Source organism: Macrobrachium rosenbergii, chromosome 26 (assembly GCF_040412425.1).
Source record: "Macrobrachium rosenbergii isolate ZJJX-2024 chromosome 26, ASM4041242v1, whole genome shotgun sequence".
NCBI lineage: Eukaryota > Metazoa > Arthropoda > Malacostraca > Decapoda > Palaemonidae > Macrobrachium > Macrobrachium rosenbergii.
In genome coordinates this window covers 7502031-7522327 of record NC_089766.1, presented here as the reverse complement: position 1 = coordinate 7522327, position 20297 = coordinate 7502031, and the positions used below count along the sequence as shown (strand labels likewise).

The window sequence follows — 20297 nt, the reverse complement described above, 5'->3', positions numbered from 1 at the left end:
TGCTGTCGACTGAAAAATTTTACTTCCACTTAACACAGGTCTGACCTTAAGTGTTGGTCTGCATTCTGGATTTCAGTCGCGTGGGTTTCAAACCAAAATATCTTCATTAATAAACAGTTTAACCTGATGACTTAGTTAATATTCTTAATTCTCATAGGAGAGGTCCAAGGGGTTTGTTCTCGATGACGTAGACCTCATTCAATATACTGGAACTCATTAAAAATTTTATGACTGAGTAAACTGAAAATGTTGAAGTGTCTCAACAAAATTTCTTTCAAAGATTTGTTTCCAATTCTTGATTATGGTTTTAATTGAAAGTTGGTCAATCACTACAGATATGTTTGATGGTAATAACTGACCTGCATTCAACACTGGGTCAGGTGGGTTATTTATTTAATATCTTTAGGCAAGATGAGTGGGACCAATGTGATGAAAGGAAACTATAACGTAAATGTGTCACTCTTCTTGGAGTGAAGAACATCACAATCCAACAGCTGGTTTGAAAGTTAAAAGTTAGACAACGTTAAAGTTGCTTGGTTTCAGTTCTCCATCACTTCAAGGGCACTCGGGCAAATAGCATCCACACTGCAGCAGAAAGCGGCCACGATACAGAGCCAGTAACTTTTCATCGCCACATGGTAGGTGCAAACCCTTAACATTTGAGTAGAATGCCAATACACAACCACTATACTGTATCAGCAACCAGCTTAATCTGCTTTAATTCATTACAGTTAGATTCATTATTTCACAATTCATGCAATTTACTAAATATGATGGGTTTAGGAATACTCGTGGATAACCATCAGAAACAGATATATTTGATCCAATTATAGAGACTGTACCTTTGACTCCCTAATCAGCATCATTTTTTCCTTTAGTCTACATGCAAGAGCAGGGACCAACACATTTAAACATTCATACCAACCTCATTTAATATGTGGAATGAAAACTCAATTTGTTGAACACAGAATTTTGGATACAAACTCTGAAGGGCTTCTAATGCATTTCTAGTCACTAAAAATGATAAACTCATGTGGTGGCATGTTTTCAATTAATAATATTAACAGCTGACCATATTGCACGTATTCTGCTGTGAAAAAGTGCATTCTTGGGTTATGAAAACTGGCTTATTTCATTAAAGATATTTCATCAAATCCTATACCAGAAAATTTGGACATGTCTGTTTAAAATGCATAATTTGGGTCTTTATACCTTACATGTTCCAATGTACATCGTCTGTGATGCTCAGGGGTATATGCAGAACTTTGCAATAGCTAGTACATCAGTACAGCCTCCTACTTCATGCATAATCTAAGGAGAGGTAAATTCATGTAAGAGTTTTACCGTATATTTTCAAACTGACAAATTATGAATACACAACAAGGTAAAAAAAACACTCTAGTCCATCTACTTCATCAAGATCGATGGAATTTGCAAGCATTCAACTTAACATTTCAAAATTTTGCAAGCATTCAACTTAACATTTCAGTTCATAAAGGGAACATCTAACATGAAAATGTCACTTTCTAAAAATAACATACTTCTCACAGACAAACTCATTTCTTGACAAAAGCCTGAACAGTGTTAGCAGCAATTTTCTGACCTAACTCGAATAAAAAGAAAATCTTTTCCACAGTTACCGTATGCATCCAGGTATCACTTCACTATAAAAGTGAAAACTGAACCAGCTGCACATCGTAAGAACGTGTTTTTTGCAAAGTAGTGGATCTGCAATGAGGCCATTAATTCATTTTCTGGAAATTGTTTTAGCACAAACCCACCCCTTTCAGAGAACGAGTGGCTACACATGGACCGATTTGATGCCCAGAAGTAATTTATGTTAGCTGGCAGGGGCACAGGACCTGACACGTATTAGATGTTAATCAAGGCATGGGTTGTACCTCTTCAAGTAATACCATACGTGGACAAAAAAAAATGTCTGATGCGTACCAAAGCAGTGATAAGCAAATGACTGATAAACACATCTCGTCAATACAATGTACACAATGAAAAAGAAAGGTAAACATTAAAATATGAATGCTAAGGAAACTGAAACAAGCAGATAACCAGCTATGACAAGGTTCACTATGCTTGAACACTCAAAGCACTAAACTATGGTAAGCACAAGGAAATACTGCAACAAGAATTAAGCTACAGGCAAAAAAATTAATGCAAATGATAAAAACACAGGCTTTGCAATCAAAGGAAAACTGAAATGAACTTAAAGAAAGGAACGGAACTGACATTACAAGGGTATAATAAAACTTAATTTACAAATGAAAGGGAATATTAACTTTACAAAATAAATATATGCTAATAGAAAGATATCAAAAGTATAAACTGACAAGTAAAAAAGGTGAACAGATCAGCTTTTCAAAGAAAATCTCGCTATTTGTCAGTGAACAGGTACAAGGACTCCTAAAATTCGACCAAGGGAAATGATGATCATCACCAGCAAAAAAAAATGGAGTAAAAATACCACCAAGAAAGCAAAAAGGGATTATATTTGATTGACTCAATCACGATGAAATTCAACCAGTTCTGAACAAAATTCCTGGGGAGGTAGACTACACGTCTTAACGATATACCATACATATTGAGAATAACAGTTTTCACTAAAAGGTTTGCTCTGGTGAAAACTGAGCTCTTCTTCTTTCTGGGTGATGTCTGAAGACTGCTGCTAACATTGGTTTGGCTCTTACAAAGCATTATGTTTGTTACAACATGTATATGATCATGATGACGATCATGTATTTTACATGCAAAAACTGTTATAATGGGAAACTATTTTGGTGTCTTTTAGGCTTCTCTCCAGTATGGCTTTTTATGTGTACACTAAGGTTATCTAAATTATCAAAAATTCTTTGACATTCATTGCATGTGTAGGTCTTTCCTCTCAAATGACACCTCATGTGTGCTTTGAGATGACCTGAGAGAGAAAAACTACTTGGACATTCAGTACAAACATACGCCTTCTCCGTAGTGTGAATATGCATATGCTTTTTGAGACGTCCCTTGTCCGAAAAGCTACTTGGACATTGTGCACATAAGAATGGCTTTTCTCCTGTATGAATTCTCATGTGCCTCTTGAGGTGACCCAACTGGGAGAAGCTACTTTGACAATCAGCACAAGTAAATGGTTTTAGTCTGGTATGAGTTCTCATGTGTCTTTTAAGACCATATGAACGAGAAAAAGTACCTGAACATTCAGTGCAAACAAATAGCTTCTCTTTTGTAAGTGGCTTCTCTCCTGTAAGAATTTTCACATCTCCTGTATGAATTTTCACGTGTTCCCTGATATCTAATAACAGAGCATAACTTTTTTGACATTCACTGCAAGTGTAAGGTTTCTTTCCTGTATGAATTCTCATAATATGGGTTTTGAGAATACCTTTAAAAGCAAAGCTTTTCAGACATTCACTGCAAGTGTAAGGCTTCTCTCCTGTATGAGTTTTCATATGGTTTTTGAGAATACTTTTGAGAGCAAAGCTTTTTTGACACTCAGAACAAGTGAATTCTTTCTCTCCAGTATGAGTTTTTAAGTGTACTTTCAGACTATTTAAATAAGAATATCTGTTAGGACATTCAGGACAAGCAAAAGTTTTCTCCTCTCCAGTATGAGTTCTCATGTGCCTTTTGAAACTAACTGAATGAGCAAACCTACTTGGACATTCAGAGCAAACATAAGGTTTCTCTCCAGTATGAGTCCTCATGTGGACCCTGAGATTACGTTTGCATCTAAAAACATTTTGACACAAAGAGCAAGAGTAAGGTTTCTCTCCAGTATGAGTTCTCATGTGCCTTTGGAAACTATCTGAATAAGCAAACCTACTTGGACATTCAGAACAAACGTATGGTTTCTCTCCTGTGTGAGTTCTCATGTGGACCTTGAGATTATCTCTGCTACAAAAACTATTTTGACACACAGAGCAAGTGATAAGACTCTTTCCAGTGTGGTTTCTCAAGTGAATTCCTGGCTGATCTGAGGGAGAGCAACTACTTTGGTATTCATCATAAGTTACTGGCTCTCCTTCCATCTTCATGTTCTCTGAAAACATTCCCACATTTTTGCAATTATTCTCATCAGTTTCATAAGGGAATTTCTCACAAAAAATATTTTCACAAGATTGGGTGTTTGAATTTACTTCTGTGTGCAACTGTGCATTTCCTTCTCCAATCATTTTCTTTCCACTTGCTTCATCACAGCTCATACAGTCTTCCTCACTCTTTAGAGAGTAGCATGAAAAGTCACCATCAAATTCATCACAATGAAAAAATTCTGGCTCTTCCTTGACTTCTGTAGAAGGCTCTAAAAACAAAGAGCTATCAACTGTCACTTCAGTAAGATCCTCTTCCAAATTTCCTTTTTGTTGTTTGATGATAAGCAATGTTGAGTTTTTGGCTGCCATTTTCAGACCAACTTCAAAGAACTATACTGAATACTGTACTTGTTAGCGTTTCTGTTCAAACTGAAAACAACTGAAGCAAACCTTCATATAACATAACTGTTCATCTGAGAGGATGCAACTATGCAAACCAAGCCTGCTACCACTATGCTTTCACACAAGAATCTGTTTTGGATGTCATTTTCTTCTGTTTGGGATTGTACTCTGAAAAAATAAAATAAAATAATCAGAGTAAAAATGTCTGAAATCTCCCATAACAAACAATAAATCAAAAGTTTCAAAACAAATTCAATGTGGCACACCATAAAAACCCTCTTTGACTTCATGTTGAGTATTTTTGGGGGAAAACAATCCAGATATGAATGCTGAACTTGACACTAATTATCTCAGGAGCTCTAAAGTATTCTTAGTTTCCATTTGGGATTAACTCGAGCATTCCAAGCAGAGCTGGCACACCATTCTACAATAAGCTGTTACTTAATATGTTAATCAACACATCTCTTCAATACAGTGAAAAACCCAAAACATCATAATACTAATGCCCAAGGAAATGGTGAAACAAGAAAATAACCAGCTTTGGTTACGTAAAGTAAAGTTGAACACCCAAATTACTAAACAATAAGAAGTATACGGACATACTGTAACAAGAATTAAACTGTAACAAAAATTACGCAAGAGGCAATAAACTTTATATACGTGACCAAGAACACAAACTTTGCAATCAAAGAAAACTGATATGAACTTGATACAGAGGAGTGGAACTGACTTTCATAATTAGCAATTGAGTGGAAACACTAACTTTTCAAGAAAAAAGACACCAAATATAAAGACAAGAAAAGTACAAACTGACCAGCAAACAAACTAATAACAAAAAAAGGTGGATAGTACAGTTCTTCATAGAAATTCCAAACTAGTTGTCAGCAGACTTGTACAAGGACTCTTGACAATTGACCATGAAAAGTGACAATGATCATCACACAAAAACAACAAAACGATTGAAAATACTACCACCAAACCAAAGTGATTCAGATGTATACGAAGCAAAGAGGGGATCAAATTTGATTAATTGAATCATACGCCAAACAAAGCAATACTGAACAAAATTTCTGGAGAGTGAGAATACAGGTGTTAATGACACAACAGACATACTGAGAATACCCAGTTTTCACTGAGAGGGATGCTCTGGTGGAAAACTGAGCTCTTCTTCTTTCTGGGTGATGTCCGAAGATTGCTGCAAACTTTGGTTTGGCTCTTGCACAAAGTGTTATGTTTGTGTTACAACATGTATATGACCTTGACAGTGACGATAATGATAAAGTGGAAAAGAACTGCACCTTTCCTTCGTGAGTTCTCACGTGTATGTTGCATTTGTTTATGTGAAAAAATTGCTATAATAAAAATTTACTTTGGTGTGCACTGCGAGCAGAAGGCTTCTATACCGTATGTATTCTAAGGTTATCTGAATGATCAAAACTCCTTTGACATTCGTTGCATGTGTAGGTCTTCCCTCACATATGACACCTCATGTGTACTTTGAGATGACGAGAGAGAGAAAAACTACTGGGACATTCAGTGCAAACATAAGCTTTCTCTGTAGTGTGAATGCTCATATGTCTTCTGAGATGACTCTTGTCTGAAAAGCTAGTAGGACACTGTGTGCAAATAAACGGTCTTTCTCCTGTATGTGTTCTCATATGGACCTTGAGCTGAAACAATTGAGAGAAACTACTTTCACAATCAGCACAAGAAAATGGTTTTAGTCCAGTATGAGTTCTCATGTGTCTTTTAAGAAGATATAAATGAGAAAAACTACCTGAACATTCGGTGCAAAAAAATAACTTCTCTCTTGCTTGTGGCTTCTCTCCTGTATGAATATGCATGTGTTTCCTGAGGCTACATGACACAGCAAAACTTTTTTGACATTCACTGCAAGTGTACGGCTTCTCTCCTGTATGAGTTCTCATATGGATTCTGAGAACAGCTTTAAATGCAAAAGCTTTATGACATTCACTGCAAGTGTAAGGCTTCTCTCCTGTATGAGTTCTCATATGCTTTTCAAGACTATATTTGAGAACAAAGCTTTTTTGACACATGGGACAAGTGAATTCTTTCTCTCCCGTATGATTTTTTAAGTGTATTTTCAGACTATTTAAATAAGTATATTTATTAGGACATTCAGGACAACCATAAGGCTTCTCCTCTCCAGTGTGAGTTCTCATGTGCTTTTTGAAACTATCTGAATGAGCAAACCTTTTTGGACATTCAGTGCAAATGTAAGGTTTCTCTCCAGTATGAGTTCTCATGTGGACCCTGAGACTTCCTTTACAACTAAGACTATTTTGACACACAGAGCAAGTGACACGTCTCTTTTCAGTGCGTTTTCTCAAGTGAGTTCCTGGCTGATCTAAGGGAGAACAACTGCTTTGGTATTCATCATTTGTTACAGGCTCCCCTTCCATCTTTGTGTTCTCTGAAAACATTTCCACGTTTTTGCAACTATTCTCAGTTTCATAAGGGAATTTCTCACAAAAAATATTTTCATGAGAATGGGTGTCTGAATCCTCCATTACTACTGTGTGCAACTGTGCATTTCCTTCTCCAATCATTTTCTTTCCACTTGCTTTATCACAGCTCATACAGTCTTCCTCACTCTTTACAGAATAGCATGAAAGGTCACCATCAAATTCATCACAATAAAAAAATTCTGGCTCTTCCTTGACTTCTGTAGAAGGTTCTAAAATTAAAGAGCTATCAACTGCCATTTTAGTAATATCATCTAATTTTTCTTTTTTTTGTTTGATAATTCGCAATGTTGAGTTTTTGGCTGCCATTTTCAGACCAACTTCAAAGAACTATACTGAATACTTGTTAGCTTTTCCATTCACACTGAAAACAACCGAAACAAACCTTCATATAACATAACTGATCATCTGAGAGGATGCAATTATGCAAATCAAACCTGTTTTAGATGTAATTTTCTTCTGTTTGGGATAGTAATCTGAAAAATAAAATAAAATAATCAGAGTAAAAATGTCTGAAATCTCCCATAACAAACAATAAATCATAATTTTCAAAACAAATTCAGTGTGGCACACCATAAAAACTCTCTTTGACTTTATGTTGAGTATTTTTGGGGGAAAACAATCCAGATATGAATGCTGAACTTGACACTAATTATCTCAGGAGCTATAAATTATTCTTAGTTTCCATTTGGGATTAGCTTGAGCATTCTAAGCAGAACTGGTACACCATTCTACAATAAGCTATTACTTGATATGTTAACCAACACATCTCTGAAATACAGTGAAGATAAACCAAAACATCACAATACTAATACCAAGGAAATGGTGAAACAAGAAAATAACCAGTTATGGCTGAGTAAATGATAAATTACTAAACAATAATAAGCAGAAGGACATACTGTAACAAGAATTAAACTGTAACAAGAATTAAGAGGCAAAAAACTTAAGTGAACAAGAACACAAACTTTGCAATCAAAGAAAACTGATACGAACTTAAAACAAAGGAATGTAACTGACTTTCCTGATGAGCAAGTGAATGGAGACACTAACTTTCAAAAAAAAATAAAAGACACCATTGTAAAGACATGAAAAGTACAAACTGACCAGCAAGACAAACTAACATAAAAAAAAGGTGGATTGTACAGTTCTTTACAGAAAATCCACACTTCCTGTCAGCAGACGTGTACAAGGACTCCTGGCAATTGACCATGAAAAGTGACAATGATCATCACACAAAAACAACAAAACGATTGAAAATACTACCACCAAACCAAAGTAATTCAGATATATATGAAGCAAAGAGGGATTAAATTTGATTACTTGAATCATATGCCAAATAAAGCAATACTGAACAAAATTTCTGGGAAGTGAGAATACAGGTGTTAATGACACACCAGACATACTGAGAACAACCAGTTTTCACTGAGAGGGATGCTCTGGTGGGAAGCTGAGTCTTCTCTCTGGGTGATGTCTGAAGATTGCTGCAAACATTGGTTTGGCTCTTGCACAAAGTGTTATGCTTGTGTTAGGACATGTACATGATCAAGACGATGATGATATGTAATGATAAAGTGGAAAAGAACTGCACCTTTCCTTCATGAGTTCTCATGTGCATGTTGCATTTGTTTACGTGAAAAAATTGCTAATGATCAAAACTCCTTTGACATTCATTGCACGTGTAGGTCTTCCCTCACACATGACACCTCATGTGTACTTTGAGATGACGCAAGAGAGAAAAACTACTGGGACATTCAGTACACACATATGCTTTCTCTGTAGTGTGAATGCGCATGTGTCTTTTGAGATGACTTGTGTGTGAAAAGCTACTAGGACACTGTGTGCAAATAAATGGCTTTTCTCCTGTGTGAGTTCTTATATGGATCTTGAGCTGACCCAATTGAGTGAAGCTACTTTGACACTCAGCACAAGTAAATGGTTTTAATCCAGTATGAGTTCGCATGTGTTTCCTGAGGCCACTTGACACAGCAAAACTTTTTTGACATTCACTGCAAGTGTAAGGCTTCTCTCCTGTATGAGTTCTCATATGGGTTATGAGAACAGCTTTAAATGCAAAGCCTTTATGACATTCGCTGCAAGTGTAAGGCTTCTCTCCTGTATGAGTTCTCATATGCTTACTGAGGCTATTTTTGAGAGCGAAGCTTTTTTTACACTCGGGACAAGTGAACTCTTTCTCTCCCGTATGAATTTTAAAATGTATTTTCAGACTATCTAAATATGAATATCTATTAGGACATTCAGAACAACCATAAGGTTTCTCCTCTCCAGTATGAGTTCTTATGTGCCTTTGGAAACTATCTGAATGAGCATATCTGCTAGGACATTCAGAGCGAACGTAAGGTTTCTCTCCAGTGGGAGTTCTCATGTGAACCTTAAGATTTCCTTTGCTATTAAACCTTTTTGATACAGAGGAAGTGAAAGGTCTCTTTCCAGTACGTCCTCTCAAGTGAATTCCCGGCTGATCTGAGGGAGAATAATTGCCTTGGTATTCATCTTTTGTTACAAACTCCCCTTCCATCTTTGTGTTCTCTGAAAATATTTCCACATTTTTGCAATTATTCTCATCAGTTTCATATGGGAATTTCTCACAAAAAATACTCTCACAAGATTGGGTGTCTGAACCCTCTGTTACCGCCATGTGCAAGTGTACATTCCCTTCTCCAATAATTTTCTTTCCACTTTTTTTATCACAGCTCACCAAATCTTCCTCACCGCTCTGATAGTTTTCTTCACTCTTTACAAACTGCCATGAATAGTCACTATCAAATTCATCAGAGCCAATAAATTCTGGTTCTTCTTTGACTTCTGCAGAAGGCTCTAAAAACAAAGAGCCATCAACTTTCATTTCAGTGAGCCCCTCTTCTAAATGTTCTTTTTGTAGTTCAATTTCTGATAATGCTGAGCCTTCAGCTGCCATTTTCACAGGACCTTCAAGGTGCTGTACTGAATCCTTGTTAGCTTTTCTGTCAAAAGATATGTCAGTTATTCCAAATGAAACTTCCAGACTGGACACAACTGGGGTACAGTACATACAGTATACCTTTCTAAAATATGACTGTTCATCTGACAGGAAGCTATTATTCAAGCTAAACAAGCTACAATATGGTTTCACACAACAAACCTGTATCCATTATTTTCTTTATTCCAAGTAAAAACTTAGTCTACCTCATTCTCTGATTATTTTTAATTTCACCTACTACTTCAAATATGCTGTACTTATAAATAAAGTATTTTCTCAAACCAAAAGTAGGACATAATCTACCAAAAACACACAATATAAGAAACTTATATATATCAAAGCAACAGTATTTCATAAGACCAAGTACAACTTTTAGCAATAAAAGAAGTATCTTTTAGCTTTAACATCCATGCATAAGAATTTGTCATCTCACTAACACAAAATCTATTGTCTAAGACTTTCAGTATTTATCTTAACATTATGTGATATTAAATATAAGTCTCATTATATCAGGAATCTGATGTTATTTTCTGTTTGGGATGCTTTGCAAAAATAAGATATAAAAAAATCAGAGTAAAAACATACCTCAAATTGCACTTCTCATAACAAACACTAAATCAGAAGCTTCGAACAGTATCAGTGTCCCACAGCATAAAAGCTCACTTTGACTCTATATTAAGTACCTTCAGAAATAGCAAATTAGGTCTCATTGTTGAACTAGAGCATCATTTCCTCAGCAGAGTTAAATTGCTGTTTTCTCAATTTCCCTTTGGGATTAACTTATGCATTCCAAATAAAGCTGGTAGACCATTCCACCAAAAGCTTCAACCTTTTACTACTAATTACACGAACCTTTCATTTCTCCTATATTACTCGCTGAGATCACTACTTTTTCCTTTATTTCCATCAATTTAATTCGTTTCTCTCTTGCTGACAACTGATTCAACACTTCTAATATGTGGCTCACCGTACTCTGCCTCTATAACTTGAACCCAAGCCTATTTTTTATATACTGTCAGATCAAGAATATGCACAGAGATAACAATATAAGAAGAGAATGCTGACAAATACTGCACTATTTCTAATGGGCACACATTCTTGTGTAACAAGGCAAAAGGCAGTAAATTTCCACACAAAACCAACTCAAATTCAAATATTAAATGTGACAAAGAAGAAACAAACTAAAATGGCTAACACATAAAAATACATTCAATAATCAAAGGAACAAATCAATAAATATAGATAAACATTATTAAATAAATAGTACACACAGATGAAAAGTAAAATTTGCATACAAACCTATTTCTTTATCTTGGCTTTTGTGAACTGCATGAACTCCCTGACACCATAATCCACTGCAGAAGAAATATGGCCACTTGGCCTGGTAGGTAGGCACAAGGTTCCTCAGGGGTGCTAGTATCTAAATGAATCACTCTCTGCAGGACTGTATAGGCCGACCCAGCTGCAAAAGAGTCGGGAGGGTGAGAGAGACCATTAGTTCCAGTTGGGTTTGTACATAATTTTTCAATAAATTACGTTTGTTTTTCACAGACCTATTACGGTAACCAAGACTGAATAGCAATTTATAACGAAGGGCACCAACTGGCTATACAGTGGAGCCCCCCTTATTTGCAGTTCAGGATTTGCGGCTTCACCTGTTCATGGAAATTTTCACAGATAAATATTCACTACTCACTGTATTTTCATATTATTTTCGTGACTACATAAATTTTTTATGATAAAACTATTAAATAGGCAGTTATAAACATTTGGGGGGGGGGACTTTGATGTTTGAACTATCAAAATAGGCAGTTTTAAGCATTTTTAGAGGGGCGTCAAGTATTCACAGATTTTAGCTATTTATCGTTGGTTGTGGTCCCTATCCCCTATGAATCCCGGGGGGTCGACTGCATTGGTAACCATGGGTATACCGTAGTGACCTGAAGAAACCTAGGGTGCTCTCAGGATAGTAATGTATAACAAACCCCAAGATCCCAGAGGTAAAGAGGGAGTAAAGAGCTGGATGCAATCCGACTATAGTAAAACCATAGGTGAAAAACTTCCACTGCTAAGAATGAAAAATTCTGAAGGACAGGAAAGGGAATATTGCGTATCCTCGGCTCTGCAAAGATCTTTGGAACTGATTGAAATTCAAAAGCAAAAGGGATTAAGCTAATGAGTGCCATAAAATTAGGATCTTCAAGGTTGCACTACTGCAACAGGTAGTTCCTGTCTACACAGAGAGATTAGGCAGTTCCTTAACAGGCACAGAAAAGAATATCTTGCTTATCACAGCACTTTTCTGAACCCCAAAAACAAGTTATTGCAAGGTCCAGTACATCTGACATAATCTGCTAAATGAATGTTATTAGCTCAACTATTAAAGAACTGGAATAAGTTGGACATCATAAAACTCCATGAGAAAATTATGCCTAACAGGGCCACTATTTGACTTCTCTTAGATTCAACTGATTATCCACTGGTGGAAGATGACAAAGGCTGGGTGAAGGATGAGATAAAGTCCAAGGAGTAGAAATTATGTTTTTCATCTTGATGTGGTGAACATCGGACACTGAACTACCCAACCCAAAGATTAAGGTCTACAAAAGTGGAAGAACCTTCTACTAAGGAGAAAAAAGAAGCACCCTTATTTCCTAAATCTAAAGTAAGCCACCAAAACTGCAATGAATGACTGATCTTGGCAATTGTGGACAGGTCAAGGACACATATCACTTCTTGACAGGAGAGCCTGAAATGGCTAGTGCAAATAGAAATTCTTCGAAACAACAGCAACATTTCCCGATTAAATTTATACGAGGTATACAGGGACAAGAAGTAGCAGCTTCTCTCAGGAAATCTTATGGGCGACTATTATTCTAACCCCCCACACTGAGCTGAGGTCTTAGTGTTGCGATAAGTTGCCATATTGTCACTGTGGGCAATTCATGCAATCTAAATATTTTCCCACAAATTTCATCCAAATGGCAGGCTGCAAACTAGTACAGTAATTATAACATGATGCATGCTGTTAGATTGCCAATGAAATTACAGTAAGGCGTGTGTCAATCGATGAGTGGCATTCTCAAGGGGTTAAGGACAATAGTAATTAATTACACACATTAGTCATGTATTTTTCCTGATCCTTACATTGTGGGGTATGCATTTTGACCATTACGGGAAATTCTTGGAATTTCCTTTAATCGCCAACTCCAGTTTCCCACTTGGGCCAAAATTCATCTGGTGGTCTGTCTGAATCACTACTTTTCCTTAAAAGCTAATCAATTCTTAATTTTTTCGTTCGAATAAAGTGCATTTACGTGCACTTTACGTCTGTTAAATTTTTAATGTAGAGTAGTATACAAAATTTTTAAAAACTGTTTAAATTTAATTTCCTGTAATATCTTCACAGATCACAAAGTGAAAGTCTCTTTTCCCTATTAAAACTTCTTAGCCAATGAGGTCAAATGGAATACAATAACAGATCTATTTCATGACTTAGCCAGAGTGCATGGTGACGTCACAGAGGAAAATCCTTCTCTGATCAAACTAGAGGATTAAATATTCTCAGGCTATTTGAAGTAAACCACTTTAGTGGCTTGGCATTCAAAACAGAAAAGCCCAAGAAAAGGCTGAGTGATGAATGCAGGTCAATTATTGGAAATAGACAGTGAGAAAAATACAAAAACAAGTGATTTACACTAACAGCAATGGTCAAAATTGCACAACAATGTTACCTTGCATGAATCAGGTTAATGCCATATGAGGTAACTACTAATAAAAGTGACTGTTCAGACAATTCAATCATGGTTGTTGGATGGGAAGCTAGCTAAGCTCATGTATGTAAACAAACTATAATAAAAATTAGACTATACAATCCAAATGTGAGGGGTGGTGAGTGACTTAACTTCTGCTTGGCTAATCACAATCTAGCAAGCACTTTGACCTAGGGTATACAAAATTATTTAAGTTACTTCCAACAGATATTCTATCCTAGTCTAGGCCATTACCATCCTAGTCTAGGCCATTACCAAAGTCATTTGAACGATTTCAGATCAGCACTTTCCCGTACCTACCACAAACCACTACCAAAAGAGTTCAAACTATGGTTATTCTAAGGAAGAGCTCTGCACGGTGGTGTTGTTTATTACTGTAATTTTTTGGCTGAATAATATAGAAAAAAGTGAATATGATGCAGTACAACCAAGACAACTTGAAAAATTTACTGAAGTGAGAAATTTACTAGCTTTTGTTTATGTTTCTACACAGAAAAGCTCTGCGGGATGCCAGGTTTAGTACCAGCCCCTCTGGGAACATAAAAACATAAAACAAAATATGGTAAATTTCTAAAATTATATCACCTGTAAAGTACTGCATAACGTACAGTACACCCTTTTGAAAAATAATTCAGCAATGAATAATATCTCCAAGCAGAGCTATTCCTTAGAATTACCTAAATTACTACCAGTCAGTGCTTGGTAAAACTGAATACTGTACTTTCGTGGCCTAGTTCACGCCAGTCACAGACTGGAATATTTACTGCCTTTTCTTTATTTTATTCTTTATATCATTCTTAATTTTATATTCACTGTCTTCTAGTTATATTTTTACATCCATCCCCAAGGGGCTGATACAAAACACGATGCCTATACTTCACATAAACTGGTGGTTACTGAACCAGAGGGTTGCCAACAAGGCACCGTGTGAGCTTTCCTGTAAATTCACCTTATTTTAGGCTATATACAGACTATCCTTTTATGTATGGAGCTCTTCTGTAGAATTACCAGTGTAGCCTAGTTTGCAGAATGGGATCAGGGTCTAGTCCACTGTTTCCAATGTTTAGTGTTACTTGGGGGGACCCGACCAGGTCAGGATTGTAATGGAATACTGTACTCTATAGAATTTTGGCCAAAGGCCAAGCACTGCGACCTATGAGGTCATTCAGCGCTGAGACGGAAATTGAGAGTAGAAAGGCTTGAAAGGCGTAACAGGAGGAAAACCTCGCAGTTGCACTATGAAACAATTGTTAGGAGAGGATGGATAGCAAGTTGGGAGAGAGAGAATAGGAATGGAGGTACAGTAAAAGGAATAAAAAGCATTGCAGCTAGGGCCAAAGGGACAATGCAAAGAATTTCTGACATGTAATCAAACTGGACTTGTTCACGCCATCACGTCAAGTCACCATGAAACACGGCATCCACCATCACTTCACGACACGTTTTCTTGAAAGAAGATTTTGACGTGATTTTGACATTATGTGACGAGTGCCTGGTGCTGGGGTAGTGTGAACGACTTTCTGGCTCCGCCTGGCGCCACAGTCAGTAGCGGGCTGCTCAAAGAGGAGTGAAGGCTGCAGGTTGGAGTACATAGTTTTGTAAATATGGATGAGAAACCAATAAAACTGGTTCGTGCTTATGAAGAACTATATGATATGTCAAACAGGAGGTACAGTGATAACTTATTCAAGGAGAAAATATGGAATCGCATTGGAGAACTAAACAAACCAGGTAAGAAATTTAATTACATTTTTAATATTCTGTGATATAAGTAGTATCAATGACAGTTTTATTAGTCTGTTGTAGATAGTGAACTCAAGACACTGTTTTCCTTTTCTAATATAGAAAAGCACTTTGGACAAAGACAACACAAAACTCTTACAAAGACAATACAGGACTCTTATCCGAGACTCATCCAAGGCTACATGAACCAGAAGGGCTACTGAAGAACTGTTTGAATTTCTCCCTCACAATGAATGCATTTTGACTGGCATCATCTCCTTGTTGACCTATATCAACTAAACTGTCTGCCATGCATGTAGAGTTTGTGGTAAGAATGTCTGAATCATTTTGGTCTTTCATGAAATTGTGCAAAATGCAAGTTGCAAACACAATATTTTCTAAGTTATCCGGCAGGGACTTGAGAGTGCGCTGGTATACCTGAAAATTTTTACTTAAAATTCCGAAGGCATTCTCTACAACTTGCCTTGCACGTGACAGTCTGAAATTAAATACAGTCTTTTGAGCATCTCCAATACTCTGCGATCCTGGATAAGGTCTCATCAAGTATGTTTTCAAAGGGAATGCTTCATTACCTGCCATTACATAGGGTGCTAAACAAGTAGTTCCAGGGAGCTCCTTAGCTTGTGGAATATTCAGAACTCCCTTTTCTAAATCCATTCCAAGCTTTGCACTGTAGGCATCACGTAAGGTTCTTTCCGGCGTCACTGTTTTTAGCTGCAAATGATCCTTTACCACCTCCTTTCATATTCCCTTTCTTCCATCTTGCTCTCAACAAGCCCTCTTCTAACACTTGATTCATAGTGCAAAAAGAGGTTTTCATCCTGTTACACCTTTCAAACCTTTTACTGTCAACCACCATTTGGTGGGGAATGACCTTATAGGTGCCACCACCTTGGCCTTTGGCCTAAACTATATTCAGAAATTCAGCAGGACCGAGTAGCACTATTAAATCTGTCTGCTTGTAATTAAAAAGAACTGAGCCACTGTTTGGTGGGGGCATAATCTTTATATGTTTACCATCTTTTGATTACAGTTTGGGAAATGCCGCAGATCCCAAAATCTGTTGATATTTGTTGCCAGGTCTCCTGTGTGGGTGGGGGCATAACTTGAGGTTGCAGTCTCTTGATGGTGATAGATAGCTGTGCAATCTGGAAATTTAGGAATAAAATGAAAAAACAATTAATAATGGATATCTCTGATGCTATCGCCGGTACAAGGAATCAAAAATAATTTATAAAATACAAAAATACAATAAAAATTAATAACGCGAAACCACTTTTTAATAGTATATTTTTATTTTAAGTCTTTGAATACATATAGACATTATTACTATCAGTTAAACTGTAGTCATAATCCCAATCAGCATATTGTATGAACATATGTAGGCTATATATACAATAACTGTTGATCGGAATTTGCAAATCTCTATGTAAGATGTTTTCGGTGAAATAATACCTCATGATAGCCTAATAATAGCCTAATAAATAGCCTGATGTTGTGCTTCTTCCTCTACGGAGTGAGTGCAAGCTGCGATGGGTTTCCTCAAGTGACCAGTATTGAAGATACTTGAGGAAGGTCGCTACAAAATGTGGTCAGGAAGCGGCAAGTAAAACTAAATATAAGCTTGCTGATGAAATGTCTTTTGTGAAGCCTATTTTGCATGAGACTGAGACAGTCTAATCTAGCAACTGAGGATGTGGAAGATAAGGACGACGACGATATGGAACAACAACCAAAGAAACGGAAACGTAGCGGTGGCGGAGACCAGCTGTCTATAGGAGAGGGGTGTTTAGGACAAATAGGGAAATGTGCAATCAAGACAACAGTGCGTACTTCACAAAAATCCATGCCGCCATCTAGCCTAGGACAGCTTTCGCTGTGCTAATGAAATGTTTAGTAGATAATGATAAAGAAAAAGTGTCTACTGATCCCTTTGATTTGTTCTTTAATACCATGGCTGCTACAGTAAAGTAATTTTCCCCCTATTATCAATATATTATGAAAACCAAAATTGGTACATCTATTACCTTGGAAAAAGATTTTTCCTATACTTTTCAGTGTTTGCTGATGAAGGAGATGGTGTTTATTGTTGGTCAATTATTACTAACCTCATATCTACCCAACAAGGTTGGGAACCATTTTGGAACGTGGGGTTTTGGCTGGGGGAAAACATTGGGAAAAAGACTGGACTGCCATGGTGTTGTTATGGAATGGTTCCGTGAATGCACACGTCATTAGGGAGCCATATGTTTAAGAAGGAATTGCTTAAGGAAATCTCTTATAAAAGGAACTATACTAACCTAACGTACCCTAACCTGGCCGGCCGTGTTACTTAGCCGGGGGCGGACCTCCAGTGAAGGAAACTCCACATTTTACCAAAAGCTCCCCTAAACCACTGCACATGCACAGCATTCCAGGATGGCCAGCATACAACTTCTGACGCTAATTACAGGTAAATTAGAATCGACCAACAAAGAATACTGGTAAATTCTTGATAAGCAACCAAAATACTATAGGAAAAATCCATTTCCAAAGCAATACCCCATGCCGAGCTATTCCTAGTTCTGCCCCACAAAATAAAAAAAAAGATTGTAATAATACTGTAGTTTGATACTCACCTCAAGCATACAGCCAGTTTTTCTTTTGGTGGAATAGCCTCCCGAAAACTTGTGTTCTTCTTGAGAAGGTCTCCCTCTACTTTTTCGAGCAGACAGCTGAATTTAGATTTTGACATCCTAAAATACTGAAAGAACTTGACTTCGTCATCTTCCAGCTCCTTGTAAAGAGTCCAGTATTCACCTTCTTCTTTTCTCTTCCTCAATGCTTTATGTACCCATAACCGCTTCTCTTTGGGCCTCAACTCGCTCTCTTCGGGTTGCAACCCACTCTCACTCTCTTCATCTAAAAGAAGTGCAATTAACGCAAGTTTCTTAACGCTAAATCTGTGGGGCGCCATGACTACTGGGAGGTTGGGTACGAGTGGATAATGATATGATTTTTGAATGAAAGGCAAGGCTGATGGGACGGTGACGTGACGTGATGTGTTGGTGACGTGACGGTATAAAGTGAATCAGCCCTTTAGGTTAGCTTCGAAGTCGGATAAGGCAACTTCTTAACCTATCGAAACTGTTATCATATTATCTATATAACTATCAAAGTTTTTTACCTTTAAACACAACCACAATTAAGGTTAGCAACCAATATGGATAATGGTATACGTGCTGCTGCAACCCGTCTGGCTCTAGGACTGTGATAGTGGTTTCAGCGACGCGTCTTCTTACTGTAATAGTAGTAGTAGTAGTCGACGGGATACGCCTATGAAACGGCTACCTTATTCGTTCTAGTCCTCTTTTGCTGGTGTCTTTATATGTTTATGTCTCTGCAATACCATATATCTCTTATAAATTTCACCCTATTTTTTCTTTCGACAGATCTGCAAAAAGAAGGATGATAGCTATCATCGATTCCTCTTGAACGAGATTCTTCTACAAATCGATACGTTTAACTATATTTCTCTCGTTTTCTTGGTATAGCTGCTATACCTCTTTTGCCTTTGTTCTTTCATTTAGCACTTTACTAAATCTTACGTTGCCCCATGAAAAGCGAATTCAATTGATCTTCCATGCTTTTTCTTACCGTTAAGAGCAGGCAACTTATTCTAACTAGTTGCTGAGTAATCGCTGCAGGGATGTTATCATGCGCTATGTTCTCAGTCTCTTGCGTGTCTGCCAGAGTAGTAGTAGTAGGCAGGGTTTGCCTTTGAAACGGCTCTCTAGTTCGTTTTATTCCTCCTTTGCTTGTGTTAAACTGTTTTGTTTCTGTAAAGCCGTAATTCTTTTATAAACTCTTATTTTCAATTTCCCCTTCAGCAGATCTGTAAATAAAAGTATATTAGGTATCCATTCGGTGTATAGGTCAAAATTCTTTAGTAATAGTTACCGTGGAGGTTGTCCTCTAGTGCAGCTCCCTTAACTTTGTTCTAATGATGGTTTCAACTTAGTTTCACTGTGGTGCCATCAACTGATCAGTTCTTTTCTATTTTCAATTTTCTCTCTAGATCTGTGAATGGTAAAGGATTAGCCTTGGTGTCATCTTTGTCATTTGGTTTTACACCTTTTAATCTTTTTTTAGCCTGTACCTAGAACGTTTTCTACTTTAGCTGTATTTCATGACACTGTTCTTTTAGTGTTTTAATACTGCGTTTTTCTTTCACATTTCTTTATAAAATTCCAAAATTAATTTCTCATTTATTCATCCTTTCCATACTGTTTCATCCGAGTTGTGTATTTTTTGTTGTTTTTTTTTGAAGCTGTTCTTGGTAATCTAAAGCATTTGTTACCACTGGATTAATACTGCAGGTAAAGTAGCTTGTTTTTTATGTCACCTAATTTGGATGATGACACTATCTCAGACCTTTGTCTCATTATGCTGTACAGTAAATCATTATGTAATCAGATTTTTTTTCATGTACTTATTTTTTGTTAATTTACGTCTTGTCTGTTTAGCTTTAAAACTAATATTTCTATGAAAATAACAGTAATAAATGTCAATATTTTCAAGTATCATTAATCAGCTACAACTTTTACATATCATGAAGTCTGTGTGACAGGTTCTGCTTTGATATAGATTTTATTCAAGCGTACTCAAAAGATGTCTCTGGTTACTAATGGTAACCCTCAGTTTAATTTGTTTCACTATCATTATGCCCTCTAAGAGTTGAATGTTTTATAAGTTATCTAACCAGTATGAAACATAAATGTTAAATTAGCACTTCAACTTCATGAACAATTCGGAGGTCTGTCTCCTGATAAGTAATGATAGAAATATATTTCAAAAAGGGATGTCCAGTGGACCACTGCCTATTCAAGGTTCCAGA

General features: G+C 36.8%; 1 protein-coding gene across 7 annotated transcripts; it reads right to left on the bottom strand.

Annotated features, from left to right (window-relative positions):
- Positions 1 to 1332: 1332 nt before the first annotated feature.
- On the bottom strand, positions 1333 to 20025 carry LOC136852976 (gastrula zinc finger protein XlCGF57.1-like). Of its 7 annotated transcripts, none has more exons than XM_067128057.1 (4): positions 19058 to 19155; positions 11205 to 11367; positions 7366 to 7404; positions 1333 to 4610 (listed from the first exon to the last, which is right to left on the bottom strand). In XM_067128057.1, exon 4 carries the CDS (start codon positions 4407 to 4409, stop codon positions 2772 to 2774), a length of 1638 nt encoding a protein of 545 aa, XP_066984158.1. In that variant the 5' UTR covers positions 4410 to 4610; positions 7366 to 7404; positions 11205 to 11367; positions 19058 to 19155; the 3' UTR covers positions 1333 to 2771. The 7 variants fall into 7 exon arrangements, with proteins under 7 accessions (XP_066984158.1, XP_066984155.1, XP_066984160.1 ...); XM_067128054.1 differs by having other exon boundaries at positions 18588 to 19151; XM_067128059.1 differs by having other exon boundaries at positions 1333 to 7404; positions 18588 to 19240.
- Between the last annotated feature and the right edge of the window lie 272 nt (positions 20026 to 20297).